The sequence below is a fragment of the Xenopus laevis genome, chromosome 1L (genome assembly GCF_017654675.1).
Source record: "Xenopus laevis strain J_2021 chromosome 1L, Xenopus_laevis_v10.1, whole genome shotgun sequence".
Classification (NCBI taxonomy): domain Eukaryota; kingdom Metazoa; phylum Chordata; class Amphibia; order Anura; family Pipidae; genus Xenopus; species Xenopus laevis.
Genome location: NC_054371.1, coordinates 43,776,519 through 43,795,286, shown reverse-complemented (window position 1 = coordinate 43,795,286; position 18,768 = coordinate 43,776,519). Strand labels below are relative to the sequence as shown.

General features: G+C 37.7%; 1 protein-coding gene across 1 annotated transcript in view; it reads right to left on the bottom strand.

Annotated features, from left to right (window-relative positions):
* Positions 1-3,631: 3,631 nt before the first annotated feature.
* tusc3.L (tumor suppressor candidate 3 L homeolog) overlaps positions 3,632-18,768 on the bottom strand; it is an 84,661-nt gene continuing 69,524 nt past the window's right edge. Inside the window, exons 8-10 of the mRNA XM_018230223.2 lie at positions 14,828-14,902; positions 11,946-12,036; positions 3,632-3,922 (exon numbers count right to left, since the gene is read on the bottom strand). Of these exons, the coding sequence (XP_018085712.1) occupies positions 3,907-3,922; positions 11,946-12,036; positions 14,828-14,902 (182 nt within the window). The 3' untranslated portion in view covers positions 3,632-3,906. The remainder of the gene's footprint in view (positions 3,923-11,945; positions 12,037-14,827; positions 14,903-18,768) is intronic.

The window sequence follows — 18,768 nt, the reverse complement described above, 5'->3', positions numbered from 1 at the left end:
ATTGCTGTTAGATTTGTCAAGTGGTCAAAATAGCACATTCAACTTTTGAACCGTAACACTTTTTAATAGGATTTATATCAGTCGTTTAGTGCAGAACATTTTTATTCCCTGTGATCCTCAAGGATTGTAAATGATTATCCTGATTTTTCAGCATGCTGTAAATATGGTTTATAAAAATAAAATGTACCATAGCTTTCAAAATAATCAGATACCACACTTATACAAATGTATAGAAAGGATATATATATATATATATACCTATATCTATATATCTTTATATCATATTGTGATCCTGTCTGTTTTGACAAATGGGATATTAAAATGACCTTGGGTGAATTAAAAGTACAAAGTTATTTTTATTTGCTCTGGTTCAGCCAAACTAACTAGTGAGCCTACTGGGGGACATTCATGAGCTGAAAGATGGGTCAGAATAAAATAAAATGTATTCGTTTGGTTAAAATATATTTAATAATAATTAATTTGGTAAAATCAAACTCCTTCAAAGTCTGACCTTTGGTTTAACAGCGACCGTTAAGGGGTTATTTACTTAAATCCGGTCGGGCTTTTGGGGGGCAAAACTCGATTTTTTCTGAAAATCTGCCATCTCAGATCTGCCAAGGTTGTATATGAGTCAATGGCAGAGGTCCTATTTGAAGTTTTTGTGGTCTGCACTGAAATTAACCCGAAAATCCAGCGTTTTCGGGCATTTTTAGGGAAAAAGCCCAAAAAATTTAGCAATTCGGGAAAAAACATACAATTCTGATTTTTGCTAAATTTTTCGAGTTTTTACCCGAACCAGCTTCTTTAATAATAAATACGGTCAAATCGGGTATTAGAGTTTGGTCATGGTGGTCCAGAACAATCATACATAACATTATTGATTGAATCAATCAGATGGGCCCATTTATTTTTTTCAGGTAAGTATGCAGTAGACTAGCAAGATTCCCCATTCGTTTGCTGATAAGTCTGCCCCTCAATGTAGGAATTCCATTGCTCAGTGCAGCATTTTCAAGGATATAAGTAAGCACTTAGCGTGTGTGGAGGGATACACTGTTTGTTATCTTACAAAAATGTAATTGGGCTAGGAACTGAAATGTCAATTCAATAAGAATCTGCACTTCTTGTAGGTTCCTCACGCAAATTCCCTTTTTTTTTAAAATTGAAGCCACCGTAGTCAACTAGGGGCACATTACCTGTTGAAAGGCTCCACTTATCATTAAAAACAATATTTTGTATCATATCAGCCTCTCTATTGTTTACTATATTTGTTACTATGTCCTATTGTCATTTTCTGTCAAGGGTAATATAACAGGAGACTACAGATTGTCAGAGTTCTAATAAATTAGTAGAATTAAAAAGATACTTTAGAATGTTAAACTGGATTGAAATTTTTAGACTCTTTAATACAAATATAGATTACTTTCACAGCCTTGAGCTACAGCATGTGCGTAATGGTCTTCAAATAAGCCAATATTTTAAACCATTGGTATTAACATAAAAGCAATTATGTTGCACAAGCAGTTAAGCTTGTCAATTACAGGGCTGATTAAATGTAAAAGATCATTTTTGATTTCAGAGTTGAAAAAAGTAGAAGTATTTGGCAATTAGACACAGGTCTTCTGCATTGCAGTAACAAAATATTTTGTTTTTAAGAGAAAAAAAAAACCCCAGTTTTGTTTAAATTAAGAATATTGTTTCCTGTCCAGTTTATATTTTTGTCTCATGAACTTGGCAAAGAAGTTGTAATTAGGCCAGAGATTCCAATGACTTTGAGCATCAAATCAGAGCAGAGCTGTATGCCAGCCACACTGCACTACAAAATATACAAGAGTGTAATAGAGTTTAAAAGGGCTACAGTGTTCCTTACATATTCCATCTATACTAAATCATCATCAGATTCTTCATGTGACTGCTAGCTAGTGTTACTGTAACACAAGGTCAGCTGAAAGTGATAAAGGACAGTTAAAGTAATAATCACTGGGGACTTTCAATATGATAGGCACTCTGATTATAATAACTTACCTGATATCCCTGATATCGTCGTTGATGTCTTCTTTAGTCTTCTATTTGTTCTGGTCTTGGTAGGCGCATGCACAGTAAAATGAAAAACAAAACTTAGATGCAAAAATCTTTCTTTCTCATTCTGTTGTGCATAGCCCTGGGGACCGTGTACCGCCAACTGGTCTGTGCACCTGTTTCTATACAGTAGGCCACCTATTGACTATATGAAATGTTTTAGGGTTACATAATAACGCAACAATGCCATTCAAAGCAGTCAGTGGAGCTCTTGTCCAGTATGGAGACCATAAAAAAATCTCTTTGAGAACTTCATACCATATACTGCTTCATTATCGACTTAATAAACACGTTGTAAAAATGAAAAGAGAACTTCATACCACCCATGGGCATCCAGTTACACAGCCCTGACACACTAAAGCCCTATAGGATCTGTCCAAGGTGCTGAAGACCAAAAGCAACATGCACCCTGACGATTACATAGAGGATCAGTCCAAAGTGCTGAAGAGCAAAGGCAAACTGCACCCTGATTAGTGCTCAAAGAGAAAAAGATGGCAGCAAATAAGCTCCTACAGAAATATCCTAGGCCAGTTAAGTTTTCAGCAAACAGGAGCACTGTCCTAAGGTATCAGGAGACTATGATCACTCTGGGGGTCCCTAAGATTTGGCACCGCCCCAGTGATGATACCATTGCACCTCTAAGTACAGGGTGTCTTTGTGTCCCTGTGCTTTAGTTAGAATACATGGAGCAAAGATATAAGCACACTAGACATTACAATATTACTGACTAAAGCTATAGAGGCATGGCACAAGTGTTGACTGAATGATGGCCCTGTAGATATAAATGTGTTTCTTTTTCTCTTCCACTGAGGTTTATAGTGAAGGACCGACTGGGATGATGAGGTGAAAATAATTCTATATTTTCCACTTGCATCTGACCTGGCAGAAGCAAGATAGAAGTAGTGAGCAATTGTGTTTACAAGTAGGGATGCACTGAATCCACTTATTTAGGCTTCAAATACCGTCAAATCCCAAATCAAATCCAAACCGTCATTTGCATATGCAAATTAGCATAATTCAGGGGGAAATGTGCGTGTGAAGGGTGAGCAAACAAATCATTGTAAAAAATGTACATAATCTAAAGTCACATGATATTAATGGTTTGGAATTCGATTTAGTCAGGCTCTTGGAATCCTAATCTTCTAGAAAAATCTTCAGCCAAATCCTTAACCAAACTCGATATTTGGTGTATCCCTACACTGCATAGCCAACTCACACGCAGCAGTGAGTCCAAACCAACAATGATACCTTATCAGTTTTAGCAGCAACCATTCTGGGTATTTATTTTGTAGTATCACTAAGACAATGTAGATGGTATGTTAGTAGAGATCCAAAGAGAATAAATGTCAAACTACCCAGAGGTTGAGCATTGTATCAGAATGTCTTGGAAAAGCTTTATAAAATCTTAATTTCTGATTGTGGTTCAACTGCATTCTTTGCTTAAACCAAATGCTGGACCTTTATAATCTGGCAACTCTGGTGTGTTTCTGACTGTGCTAAGGTTTTGTTTACCCCCTGACAATTTATCTAATGAATAAATAAAAGTAGCACAGAGTTATTTTTGTAACGAGATATTTAATTCCAAGTGCAACTTCTTTTTCTTGCAGCCAAATAGCAAACTGTATAAATAACAAAGTATTCGATACACATTAAAAAATTACATCTTTTTTTCTGAATACACCATAAAAGAGAGCCACCAGCAGACACATAACAAGCTAATATGTACAATCAACAAGTAACTGGAATGGGAATAACGAGCACTCTACAGATACCGGCCGGAATACTTTATCTTCGGTGCGTGCGCTGACATCTTGGGAATCTTGATACTGTTTATTTAATTAAGAAACTGAAAAAACAAGAAAAGTCAGAATTTATTTCATCAAACAGATCAGTGCCATACATTTCATCACAGTGTAGACATGATGCAAAAAACGCGTGGTGTAATAAGCCCACAGTTACATTTAAACACAAAACACACTGCACTAATTGCTGCAAGAAGTCAACAATTTCAAGATAACTGCAGCTGTGTCATAATATGTAGTTTTACCACTGTTATCCCTAAGGGGGGAGTCAGCTATGTTCTGATATCTACCAGTGGAGCTACGGCCAATACACCTGTCAGCTCCCCGCGACGTAGAACCATGCCTATCTACAGTAGCACTTGAATGGGGGGTGCTATGAGTAGTGGGTAAAATATCAGCTCTGTGGTGGAGAGACTGCTGACCCTGTGGAAACCCCCCTAAGGCAGAGTCAGAACACTCTGAATCATGGGGTGGGGTACTATCCTCAGAGGAAAAAAGTGGGGCAACGTGTGTATGCACCCCAGATGTAACACTTTTATTATGTACCCCAGTGTGCTTAGGTGGAACTGCGGGTATAGGGGGAGACTTAGCTGCCAAATGCAGCCTGCGTGTAGAGACAGAAACAGGGGGAAGAGGGGAGCTGCGAGACTCAGACCGAGCAGCAGTCAGTCTCTCTGGCTGAATAGGAGTGGCCGTGGTAGGAGGAGCGCGCCCTGCTGCACTTGCAGCAGCTCGCGCTCTGGTAACAGGGGGCCTAACGGTGCTGGCGATAGCTTGTGCAGGGATAGCCGCAGTAGACGTGCGGGTAGCTGGAGTAGCGGTCGCTTTGCGAGCCGCATTCCGGATCCGCCGTCTAGGGGGGTTGGGACTAAGCCGGGACGGGGGGCGGGAACGCCTAGATGAACCCGATGCATTGACACGCGCAGCAGTCCTGCTGCTAACGGTCGTAGCTGCGGCTGGAGGGGGAATCAGCTCTGCTAAAAGCTGATTCACCCAACCCGAACCCTGCTGCCTAACTCTTTCCCTCACCTGTGCCTCTAATGAGTCAGCCATTGGGGAGAACCAGACACACTGATGGCAGCAGCTCCACCAGCGTTCCAGGATCCTGAGGGAAGAGGAAGCAGGTAAGGGATTCCTTGGTTATATAACTGCCCTCCCCTTCTGCTCCCACCAATGCTCTTTAACCTGCACCCTTAAGGTCCAATCCCCTGGCCTTCCATCCCTCCTCCCAGTCAATGGCACCCTCGCTACACCCTTTGGTGCCTTCCATCTACTGCTGCTTAAAATGAATGTACGGAACCTGCAAGCCAAATAGAATATCAAGAATATCAATGCATGCATGTGTTCCAGCTGAGTGGTGATAAGCAAAAAAGACTATGTTAACCCTGTACTATCTACACAAATGCTGCAACCAGAACAGTTTCGGACTGGGCATTTGTCCTGGGACAACATTATATTTGTGTACACATTAGGGATGTCCTGTCATTCTATAGCTGTCTACAGCTTCCTACTAGTGATGGGCGAATTTATTCCCCAAGGCGCGAATTCGCGGCCAATTTGCGTGATTCACCGCCAGCGAATAAATTCGTGAAACGCCCGCAAAAATTTGCCCAAAAAAATTTGCCGGCGTCAATAATTTTTTTCGGCGAAAAAACGGACGCCAGCGTCAAAAACGGGCGCCGGCGCAAATTCGCCCATCACTACTTCCTACCATCTGTTCCATACTGTATTGTCAATCTGCTTAGCCTGGTTTTATTTACTGATTACTACTCTTATTAAAAGTATAATTAAATGATCAGTTATGGACTTTGAAAACAACATGGGCTTTTTGTGCTTTGTGTTTTGTAAAGGAGGTCCTATATGTTTGTTTATATGATTGCGGAGTAAGTTAGGGTGCTAAAAATTGTGGAAGTTGCTTTGTTCTAATCTAGAGCCATTGCTCATTCAATTAAGTACATGTTGAATCTTTGGATGAGGTTTCCCTCAAAGAGATATCTAGGCACACTCTTCATATTTGTTTTATAAGAATAAAAATAAATATACTCATATAATAAAAATGCCTGATTAGAGAACCTCACAGTAGGTTATCACTTCTTTCTGAACAATCCTTGTAGTGGATTCAGGAAACCCTGAAGGATTCTCGGCAGCTTAACATTTTTCATATTTATCAGAACTGTCAGGAACATTTTTTTCTGCATTCCACCATGAATAATATGGATTGCAAAATCCAAAGGGTCCGAAAAAATGCACTGCTCTGTAAAACTTTCTTTATAATCATAATTTGGCCCTTGGAGTCTGTCAGCAAGAGCTACAAAAGGCATATAGGTTTAACCAACCAGCAAGTTTATTTTACTGTATGTAGCGGACCAGTTCTTCTGCTAAATAAAATACATAGACACACAAAAAAACTCTGACTTGCACAAACTCTGACTTGTATTGTCCATAAAGAGAACTTTTGTATTGGCACCTTCTGTGGTTTCCCCACCAACAGTAAATAATTCTGTAAAAGGACATGCACAAAACAGGAGTGGGACCCAATTCACACCTCAGAAGAGGGCAGGAGATGGTCTCCCCCAGTCTAATCATGTGGACTAGCAGCTGTAACAAGCACTGATGTTTCTAACAGATAACTATTGGTGAAACATGATGAATTGTGATTTACATTGCATTGTTTGGCTCATTATTGTCTACACTCTGTATGATGTAATGTCTTGGTGTTCCCTGAGCTGGCTCATTAGGACCATAAAGGTACTTAAAGTAAAACAGAATAGAGTGTTTAATTGATTTAGCATGCCAAATTACTACAAGCTATGCTATTGTTTGCTTTTCATCATTATAAGAGGAACATGTGCCATGAAAAATGGGGAAAAAGAAAGATAGATGAGGGTCATTTATGACTGCAAGCACAGATGCAGGCCCACAAAATTCCCCACAGTAAAGTGCGCATAAAACACATTCATTATAGGTACTTGGGTCACCACATGCTCCTTGCCCTTCCATCTATTTACACTCAGCACTGCTGCCTTCCTGGAATAAAAAATATGGTCATTGTGCTCTAAATTGCCCTTTTGGTTTTAATAATATTCATCTGTCTAATACTCAGCAAAATGACCAGTATCGTAGAACAAATATGATATGTTTTAGGCTTATGTTTATTAATAATAATAATAACTAGGGATGCACCAAATCCAGGATTCATTAGGGGATTCGGCTGAAAGCGAGCCTTTTTCAACAAGATATATAAAAAAAAAAAAAACAGGCCAAACCGAATCCGAACCCTACAAAGTGGTACATGCTTGCAGGTACATTAGTGGTCATTTGATCAAACATGTGCAAGTCTGTACTGTTTCCAGCAATGTCTCTATAGTAAAATTATTTAAAGGGATCTGGCAGCTCAGCCCTTGAGGCACAAGGCCCCCAGATACTAAATAAACAGTTAAACAAAAGAACAAATGGTGAGTGCCAATAGTGAAGATTATAAAATGTAATGTCCGATGGTAGTTTAGGGAGCAGCATTCCCTGATGACAGGTCACATGATCTGAAATGCTGCTATAGAAATTCACTTAAGGAGCAGGAATAATCTGTTCTTATAACCCCCTCATGCTTGCTGATAATATCAGTGAAAACTGTGATTCCCCTAACCAATCGGGGATAAATACTATTAATATTTTAATAAATAACATTTTTTTTAATGTTTTTTATAATCTACACTATTGGTGCTCACCATTTGTTGTTTTGTTTAAATTTGTGTTCATTCTTTGCCACAGAAAACTCACGATTCGGCCAAATCCTGTCCGCAGGATTTGACCAAAATCCAAAAAGTAGGATTTGGTGTATCCCTAATACTAACACAATCATCATCTATCATTAAGTTAAAAACTTAGATGTCGATTTTGGTTGAACTTTATATCATCCCAAGTGATCCAGCAGATTTAAACTAGTGATAGTGCTCAGCACAACTATGTCCCCATTAAACAGAATTGTGTTTGACTGTTCTGACGAAACGATGCAGATGTCAGCTTTGATAAAAGTTTTGATCAAGTGCAAAATATATTAAAGTGATCAATAAATAATTCAAGAAATGTGTAAACCACAAATTACAGTAACTACAGTAAGGGGCCGATTCACTAACTTCGAGTGAAGGATTCGAAGTAAAAAAACTTCGAATTTCGAAGTTTTTTTTGGGCTACTTTGACCATTGAATAGGCTACTTCGACTACGACTTTGAATCGACTAGTCGACCATTCGATAGTCGAAGTACTGTCTCTTTAAAAAAAACTGCGACCCCCTAGTTCGGCATCTAAAAGCTACCAAAGTCAATGTTAGCCTATGGGGAAGGATATGATCGAAGGATATTCCTTCGATCGTTGGATTTAAATCCTTCGAATCATTCTACATCTATACTTACTACTTAAGTTTCCCCTAATTCTAATAAAACTGGTCAACAATATTATATATATAATAACATTGCTATGACCAATAAATTCTTCCAGGTTGTGTGATAAATTCAGAGGCAACACTATTATATAAAATGTAATATTAATTGTAAGTTTGTTAGTGATACACAAGCAGCAAGAGAACATCCCTACTTTCAAAATGACATGCAAATTACTGCAGAATAAATGCACACTGGCTTTCCAACCCTGTAGCATTTAATTCCTAGTTTAATTATGAACGGCAGATGTATACTGTACTTTCACATATGTAAATACAAATGCAAATCATTGCTCTTCCAAGGCATTTGCCTTCACACATATAAAATTTGTAGAAAATTGTCTGCTCTTGTTAAGTCTTTTCAACTGAATGCACAGTATTGAACTGAGAAGAATAACAATTTTTGATTCATCTTTTAGCGCAGAAAATTAGAATGCCACACTTTTCAGAAATAGCTTTCTGCTCTTCATCTTGACTTGCAGGGGTCTGCTTAGCAATTTACACTTGCAATGCGGTTTGAAGGGTGAAGAATTTGTAGGAGTAATTAGCATTCTAATTGGAAAACCTCAAACATGGAATTAAAAAGATTTTTTTACATTTTAGATAATGTTTGATGGTGGGTTTTCTTGATTACAAAAATAAATGCTTTACAAATAAAGCAGTATAATGACCAATTAATTACTGTGCGAATGAAGTTAATTTACTGAAACACCTATTTGTAATATAATGTGGCTAACTATAGTATTTATACGTTTATAGATATTTGTTAATACTTAGCCTTTAGCCTCTGTTAAGCTAGGGATAATTTACAATATCCTTCTGCATCTCTTCACTTGAGTCCACATGTTCCTGGTTGTCTCCTTCATTCTTCCTAAAGGTGGCCATACACAAAGAGATCCACTCGTTTGGCAATGTTGTCACATGAGTGGATCTCGCCCCGATATGCCCACCTTGAGGTGGGCGATATCGGACTGATCAGATCATGGGCCCTAGGGCCCAATGATCGGATCGTAATGCAATAGTACGGGCGATCGGATCGTGGGACAGCATCAACGAACAGATGCAGTCTGTGATCCAACTCGATTTTTAGCCCTGCCCAATCGATATCTGGCTTACTTTTGGCCAGATATTGATCAGGGAAGCCCATCGGAGGGCCCTATACATGGGTCAATAAGCTGCCGACTCAATCTATTGGTAGCTTTTATCGCTCCTTGTATGGCCAATAACTTTTCCCAACATCCAATATCACTACCATTTCCAGTGTTTTTTTTCCTTCTGTTTCTTAAAGCTGGCCATTCAAAGGCAGAAGCTACCAATTTAGTCCCTTCAGAATAAGATGGAAGCTTATCTACCTGTGTATGGGCTCTCTCTAATGGCTCATGCAATAAATATCTGTCCAATCTATTTGGCAGGTTAAAAAAATCACATCTGGAAGAAACTGCATCAACATGTAGATGTGGTTCTCTTTATAAGGGCCTGCATAAGTGTCCCTTATGATCTGATTGGACCCAGAATGTAGGTGGCCAAAGTGCGCATAGATATGCTTGTTGTAAGTCTGGAATTCTACCCCTGAGTTCCTCTACAGCAACTCTCCCTCACAATGTTCAAAACAAAACGCTATGTCTTTGGACATTACCCCAGTAGCATCAATGAGCAAAACCATGATGTCCTTTTCATATACTTGATAAGAAAGGCAGTGTGGAGATGTGCTGGTAACTGGAATATCCGGACTAATAGCAAATGATAGGTGTAGGCAACTAGCAGTCCTTCAGCTGCTGCTGAAAAACTAGCATCTCCCTGACAAACAAAGCATTCTAAGAATCATGTCTAAATATCACATAACTTGCTGATGTATTTTATTTTTTTTCTTCATGTCTTAAAGTTTTAGGTTAGTATAGTGATTCTTCTGCTGCTTGCAACATAATGATATTTTCTCTTTCCTCTTCTCTTTTTTCCCCCATGTGCAGCCTCCTAACCTGCTCTGAAGGTGAACAGAATGTACTAGGTGGAAATGTACAAGAACAGTCTTCGTATTTTCTAAAGTGTCTTGGCAGACTGCAAATTCAAAATCTGGCAAAGAATATGTATAATATATAATGTGCTTGTTGAGGACAATAAAGTCTAACTACAGGTTTATAGCAATTTGCTTGTGTATTAACACGTTTGCAGCTTCACTTTTGGGGAAACGTCCACAAACTTTTGTATTAATATCGTAACTAACAAATGTATTATATTGGGATCTTAAGATTATGGTGTAATGTTGTCTTTGTAATGGTGTACTACATGTCTTATTAAAAACTTCAATATTTAAACAATAAAGTTCAAAGGTAGCCATAAATGGCCAGATCTAGTAGTTTGGCTGATTTTGAATGTCACATGATCATCAGGGCATGCTGTATATGACATGGTGCACAGCCAAACCCGGGGCTGAAGTGTTCCCTGCATGATAACTAAAAATGTGCAATGGCAACAAAATTTCAATAGCCAATTTCCAATTTCTAAAAGCTTTGCCAAACTTTGCCAAATATTCCCTGGACTCTAGTTTTAATGGTAAAACAATACCAGTTACAACACCACAAAATAACCAATCTATACTGTACATCTTTAGACATGAGGGGCGGGCCTCTTACTAAAATATGGGCTGCAAACCATGTAACCATATTATTTACCTACTGTATGTCTGGTAAGGTATTAAACCAATAATCTAAGGTAATGGAGGGCCCTCTGAGCTAGAAAAACTTTCCCATATATCTTTTTTACAAATTTGTATTTAAGATGCTAAGATCAAGTTCCCTTGAAGAAGGCGCTCTTGCCAAAACGTTGGGGTAATTCTCACATTCAGAGTATCCACTTTCCTACTTGTATGCTGTTATTGCTGGGTGGTATGTATCTTTATGGCCTTGATGAACATTGTGAATAAGTACTGACAAATATATTGTAATGTTTGTTACATATAAATGTATGATAAAGAATTTTTAATTGCAGTACCCCCTGCATTTTTGCGCTTGATTAGTGTGCAAGATCAATCATAACTTTAAATAATATTTTACAGCTTAATGCAAAAATTTACTTTTTCTAAGAGAAGTTTCTGGGGAACACGTGATTTCCAGATGTATTTCAAGGATATATTTTCTACAGAGCACTGAATGAGAATAGGACCCTTTTTTTTCTATGTTCCTGGTTCTATAGATGTTCAGTAAATAAAATGGGTGCAGTCAGTGATCCATATTGGTTGCTTGGAGTAGGAGAATTAATTTTCTTCAAACGAAACACTACCGTGGAAAATTGTAAAGCATTCTTTGTGTTACTCAGCAAGAAAAGCAAAATATTTTTTTCTTAAAAAATGGCCCCTTAATCAGTATTAACTGCCCTAATGATGGAGCTAAATTATGCTTTCTAAGAAAGATGGTACAGTAGTTTATTCAGATGTTTTTGCAGGACAAATGCAGGTTGCATCCTGTCTGGCTTGAGTATCATTATCCCTGTGTGCTGGCATCCCACCAATCCACTGTTTCCAATGACCACTTCTCAAGCCACCTACTGACCACCCCAAGAATGGTTAATGGTGCATGACAGGTGGACAGGACACCAGAGTAACTAAGTTATACATGTTTGATTTGCTACATGTTTACCTGTATGGATATCCATGGTATTTGGATCGGAAGATTGACAGAAGAAAGCTGAAGAAAAACACTACCAGTCCAAGGCCAACTAGACAAATTACTAGAAAAAAAATATAAAAACAATTAATTTCAATAGGCCACACCTTTAAAGAAGTACAGTAACCTCATTATATTTATTTAAACTCATCTGAACTTCTTAGAAAGCATATTCTTCTTTTAAAAAAAATCCTTTTGCTTTTCTGTCCTAAGGTATAAATATGTATTATCTATAGTTTCCTTTCCTACAGCCAGGTATGGAGGAAGCTGACTCAGTCAGCCTACCATAAACTTAAAGTTCTTTATAACTAGGACATACTATTATAGAAAAAAAAACTTGTACAAGTAGTAAATGAAGATTTGCATTGCAACAGATGATTTATGAATAGATGACGCAGAAAAAGAAACGTGAAAACCTTGAGCAATTTTCCTATTTCACCACTACAAACATGTTCCTTAATGCCTTTGCAAGTATAGAAAGTTATAAAGCAGCAAACGTATTCCCTATTACAGGCTGTTTTTTCTAGCTGACTGTTTGCTGCCCTGCTGTTTCAAGGAGATTTGTTGATAATATGGTAAAGCAAACAGCCAATTCCAGTAATTTAACCTATTACTGAATGCTCCTCTCCATATTCCATGGCTTCTTAATACTGACTATGATTAAAATCGTTCTTCATAAGACAGGTGAATATAAAATGAATAATCAATTCAGAATAAACAAATTCCACCTAAAAGCTGCTACATTTGGTTGGAGAATACATGTCTAGTTTAAATTTTAAATTCAATTTAAACAGTGTGACAATATGGGGATTTGTATAAAAACGTAATACAAATGAAATTTTACCTAGGATTTATTATCCACCAGAAAATGATTTTGGACTGAAAAGCTTAGCTAAATGCAAGCGGCCTACTTTCACGGTCATAAGGTTAATGTACAGGGTATTGGAAATGGCATTTCACATTGACTTTCAGATCAAGATTTTGCTTTTTAGTTTTCCTACGTGAGGCTCCTTGAAAAACTGATTTTTACAGCGAGTACTTAATTTCTTCACCAAGAAGCTTAAAGGTGAACAACGACCTTGTGGCTCAAAAACACTAGATAAAAGGTACATGTCTCCCAGAATGCTCTATGAGACTCAGCAGATGAGGAGAATAAAAGAGACTGGAGAATCAGCATGTAATCAGCATGTAATCTAATGAATGCAGGTTTGGTAAGTGATGTCACCACTTGGTGAAGGGAGCTTTGCCCAGGGAGAAGCAAGTCTGTGAGGCTTCTGAAGCTAGGAGTTTGTATAAGAAAAATTCTGGAAAAACACCCAAAACTGTTTAAATAGACATATGGACTACTACACTAAGTGGGGCTAAAAACATTGATGCAAAGAGCAGGACCTGCGGGCACTCGGCCAGTGGAACAGGTTGTTCTGGTTAATGAACAAGAACTGTAAGTTACTGTTGCTTTATGTTACAAACTCTTGAAAACACCATTGTGAAAAACAAACAAACAAATGGCTGTTTAGAGTTATCTGAATGTTGCTGACTTTCTGCTTTGATAAGTTTTTGCTAAGGCTAACATTCAAGTGAATTTCCACACACTACAGTGTGTCCCTGAATTCTTAACAATTCTCGTATTCCTACAGTTTGTGTTAGGCTCTTCCTATTACAGAATAATAATGTACCCATGCACAAACTGAACAGGTTTACTGATGGGAGATAAAGTAATTGACTGGGCTGCACGGGCCATGATCTTGAAACAACCATGGGAAGAACTGGAATGCTGATTGCAATCCAGGTAGTCATTGCAGATGTGAATTTATCTCTCAGGCAATATAAAATATAATTTTTTTAGTTGTAAAATTGTTGTGTAGACGCCATCTCAGGTCATGTCTGGTCATGTGCTTTCAGAAAGAGCCAGGACTTTAGGATGGAATTGCTTTCTGGCAGCCTGTTGTTTCTCCTAATCAATGTAACTGAATGTGTCCCAGTGGGACCTGGATTTTACTATTGAGTGCTGTTCTTAGATCTACCAGGGAGCTGTTATCTTGTGTTAGGGAGCTGCTATCTGGTTTCCTTCCCATTGTTCTGTTGTTAGGCTGCTGCAGTACAGCAGTAAAGAGTGACTGAAGTATATCAGAGCGCAAGTCACATGACTGGGTGCAGCTGGGAAACTGACAATATGTCTAGACCCATGTCAGATTTCAAAATTAAATATAAAAAAATCTGTTTGCTCTTTTGAGAGATTTCAGTGCAGAATTCTGCTGGAGCAGCACTATTAACTGATGCATTTTGAAAAAAACATTTTTTCCCATGACAGCATGCCTTTAAAATATGACTGTACCTTAAAGTCCTTTCATAATTAAGCAATAGCACTTTTACCATTATTTACTAAAAAAAAGGACACACCATTGCACTAGTGGGGTACTCCATAGCAACCAATATTTAATGCAACTGGTTGTTCCTATATTAGCAAATAAGAGTTACTATGATTCTGTGTATCTAAAACATAATAATCAAGATTTCACATAGTGTCAATAATTGCCATTAGTACCCGATTCACTTGCACAAGCTGCTTAAGGTATCCTGATATTACCGTCAGGTCCAGGCTGCCAGTAATTACAGGGTTTCTTTGCTTCCATGCATATAATTATGCTGAATTCTGAACAGGCGTATTGGAAATCAACACAAGATGCTTAGGAGCATGTATGGATATCTATATCTTTGTGAATTGCATCAAATCTAGAGCTTTGTGCTTGTGCTCATCAATGGGACCTTGTATATGTTAACATTACATGACAAGGTTTGGTGTGGAAATGACATGCAGTGGGAATAAGTCATGACGCTTATGAGAAATAACTTACTTCTTCTTTTTCCAACATCTCCCTTTGATGTTGCAGCCTCATTAAGAAGAACCATTCCCATGGTAATTGCAGCATCTGTAATTGTTGCTAAGAAACTAAAAATGTTCACGGATATATATTTTCAAATAAATAAGAGTAAATAAACCACTAAAAAAACAGACCTACATTTTTCCCTTAAAATATATATTCAGCTGAAAACAGTAAGGTCCAAAAAGTAAAGATACATTGTTGTATAAAGTATGGGTTTAGTTTCAGCTCTGAATGGACTGTACCTAATTTATACCATACAGGTATGGGATCCATTATCCAGAAACCCTTTATCCAGAAAGCTCTAAATTACGGGAAGGCCATCTCCCATAGACTCGATTTTAATCAAATTATTAAGGGGGGCTATTTACTAAATTTACTCCGATTTTATCTCACAATTTAAATAAAAAAGCTTGACCAAACTCCCATCCCCAATTTTGCCTCATTTATCAATAAAATAACTCAAATAAATCAGATTGTGAAAAAAATGATAAAATTGAGCGAAACCCAGAATCGAATGTTTTTTTCTGGCTTTTACCCAAATTGCTCGTATTTTTCTGTTTCTTTTCCCGAAAAACCTCTTATTTATCAGATTATCGGGCTCAACCCAGCCAGACCGAGATTTCTTCCAATTGGGATAGGAACATCTCCCACTGACTTATACATGACCTTGACAGGTCTGAGGTGGCAGATTTTCAGATTCTGGCTTTTTGCAGCGATTCGAAGGATTTAAATCCAACGATCGAAGGAATATCCTTTCGATCAAAAAAAGTTAGCCAAGCCTATGGGGACCTTCCCCATAGGCTAACATTGACTTCGGTAGCTTTTAGATGGCGAACTAGGGGGTCGAAGTTTTTTTTAAAGAGACAGTACTTCGACTATCGAATGGTCGAATAGTCGAACGATTTTTACTTCGAATCCTTCGATTCGAAGTCGTAGTCGAAGGTCGAAGTAGCCCATTCGATGGTCGAAGTAGCCCAAAAAATACTTCGAAATTCGAAGTTTTTTTACTTCGAATCCTTCACTCGAATTTAGTGAATCGGCCCCTTACAGTTATTAGGGTCCATAGACCATCACAAAATATAAACTGAAAACTTTGCCCTACGTGGATGAAATGTACAAATATTCAGAAATGAATTTTGTATATACAAGAAAAATCTTGCAAAATGACACCATACATTTGTAAAAATATATTCAGATTATATTGTTAATTACACTTTATTAATGATATCCTGTGATCTTGCGTTTAAGTTTCAGTCTTGCCACAACCCCAATGTTAAACAGTCTGTAATGCTTGTACTTAAATATCTACAGTATAATGCTGGGCATATCCATCAGCTGCAACTGCCGTTTTTACTGTGAACAATGTTTAAAAGGAATATGTATGTCTTACTCCAGACCTTCCAATATTTGTCATAATGTATTGCAGTTTTCACACTACTTTTTTTCTTTGTGCTTTTTGATTGCTCCTAATGGTACCATCGCTCAATACTTTTTCTAGATTATAAATAAAAGCAAGTTTTCAAAGCAATTGAAACCTGAATATGGTACAATAAGGATATCTGTCTACAGCTTTTTACTTTGCAATGCATATAATTATCCTCTATGTATATACAAAACCATAATGGCCCTTAGCCTACTCATGCCTAATTGGAATTTTTGAAGAATACAGACAAGCACACTGTCGGAATGATAAATACTGGGAAACACAAAGCACACCAATCTCCGGAAGAGGTTGCAGAGTGCTGCTAAAACAAACAAGTCATTACTGTCCGTATCCACATTTGTTTCTATTTGATAATATGTTTCTTTATGCGTGCTCTAAATTCTAAAGCAACTCTTCGAGAAGTTCAAATGAATGTGTTTTCAGCCAGAAAATTGCATGACAATTCCAGTTGGGGGAAACTTTTTTTGCTTTTAGAACTAGTACTTTATGATTGGGTAATATCATTAGCTCTATGGAAGTATAAGGACATTTATGAAAGGTTTTTGACCTAGTCAGGGGCGCTTCACCAATGAGGCGACTTGAGACTGTCGCCTCAGGCGGCAGTGCCCCACTCGGTACCAGGAGTGGCAAAAATGCCGGTCCTGGTACTTTAAGAGCCGAATTTCCGGTATTCAAATAAATGTTCAGTGAGTTTGTTTTTGAACCTTAGCATGCAGGTCAGATTCAAAAGCAAATGGTTATGACCCATATACCCCCTCAAGTCACTGACTGGCAACCAATGAGAGAGCTGCAAAGCAGGAAGTTTGGTTCGGACTATTATGTTGGACATCCAATCACTCCAGCCTTTATTTATTACAGTTTTGGCTAACTAACTATATTGGAAAAGTGTTATTTTGCACAGTCTATATATTTAGCCAGATTGTATTGACTGAACAATTCCTTTAAGTCTAGAAAAGTTAAATAGACCAATTTCTTTGTATGTTTTTCATTGCATCCTTATGTATTTTTGTTGCACTTACTTTTGTAAATAACACACCCAAGGTTTTTACATTGGAATTTTAACCAAAAGTGGAAGGTTGCTGTTAGTACTACCACTGCAGTTTTATAAATAGATACATGATTTGATACATAAATGCCCTTGAGTTATGCCCGAGTTTACTAGTTAAACTACTATTCAATTAAATTCCAGTGCCTTAACCTTCTTGAAGGTTGCAATTTATATGAAAAATTGGCAACCTGCCATTAGCTGATTTTTTTTTGTCTTATTACTTATATAGTGATGGGAGAATTTGGGGCATTTCGATTCGCCGAAAAATTCCCGAATTTCCCACGAAATTTGAGAAACGGCGAAGAATTCGCGAAATGGCGCTGGCATCCATTTTTGACACCGCCGTCCGTTTTTTTTACACCTGCATAAAAATCGTGGGAATTCGCCACGAATTCCCGCCTGGCGAATAAATTCGCCCATCACTATTCATATATTATTTGTATATTTCTACTGAAAATATAAGGAAAGTATGCAAACTTATTTACCCTTTGCCTCACCTCACCCCGATATTAATGGTATTTAGGAAAGTGTCAGTCTTCATTATAACTACTTATTGGCACCCTAACATAAAGTATCATGTTGCATGCACTGTTTCCAGGCTAAAGAGCATTAAAAGAAACTTTCAGAAACCATCTGTACAAATAGGTATGTAACAACTACTCCAACATAGGTATTCCTCTGTGCTACTGTTTGTTAGGTTTGAGTAGACATGAGTGGCCTTAGAGGACACCTTACTTTTAGGCCACGCTATACTTTTCTTTTTTTACCTGACATCTAAGGCCCCCTCCTGATGCTGTATCATATATTTTGGGGTACCACAGCTTTTGGTTATAGCTACAAAGGGTACATTTATTCTTGTAGACTTCTTTCCCACTAATTCTGATAACAAGGTAGGCAAACAAAATGAAGCATACCTATTGTATCATTAATAGCATCTGATCAACACCACAGCATGGGTTTCTTTCTGTGTTCCATATTATAGACTGATAACTACTACTACTACTAAACTACCTTGAAGACTTTTTGACAGAAAATATATTAAAATATAATATACATTTATAATATAATTTGTTGAATAACAGTGAAATATGCCTTCAAATACAGAAATGTGACTATGAAAAAATCTGCATCTAATACACAGAGAGTTACACCAAAAAAATAGAAATATTCACCTATAGCAGTTGTAATGTGACAACCGAGATGCAATTGGTAGGCCTGTGTTATGTGCTCTGGTCAAACAAACGATTATTAGTGTAGTGTAGATGTATTTTGCAGAAAATCAGCAGCACACTGGATTTGTGGGTTGTGCCAAACATGTTTTATTGGCTCATTGTGGGATGCTGATTTGCTGCAAAATACTTCTGATTTGATTGACCCCAGACAGTTTAGGTCACACAGTGCAGCACTTGCCACCTAACA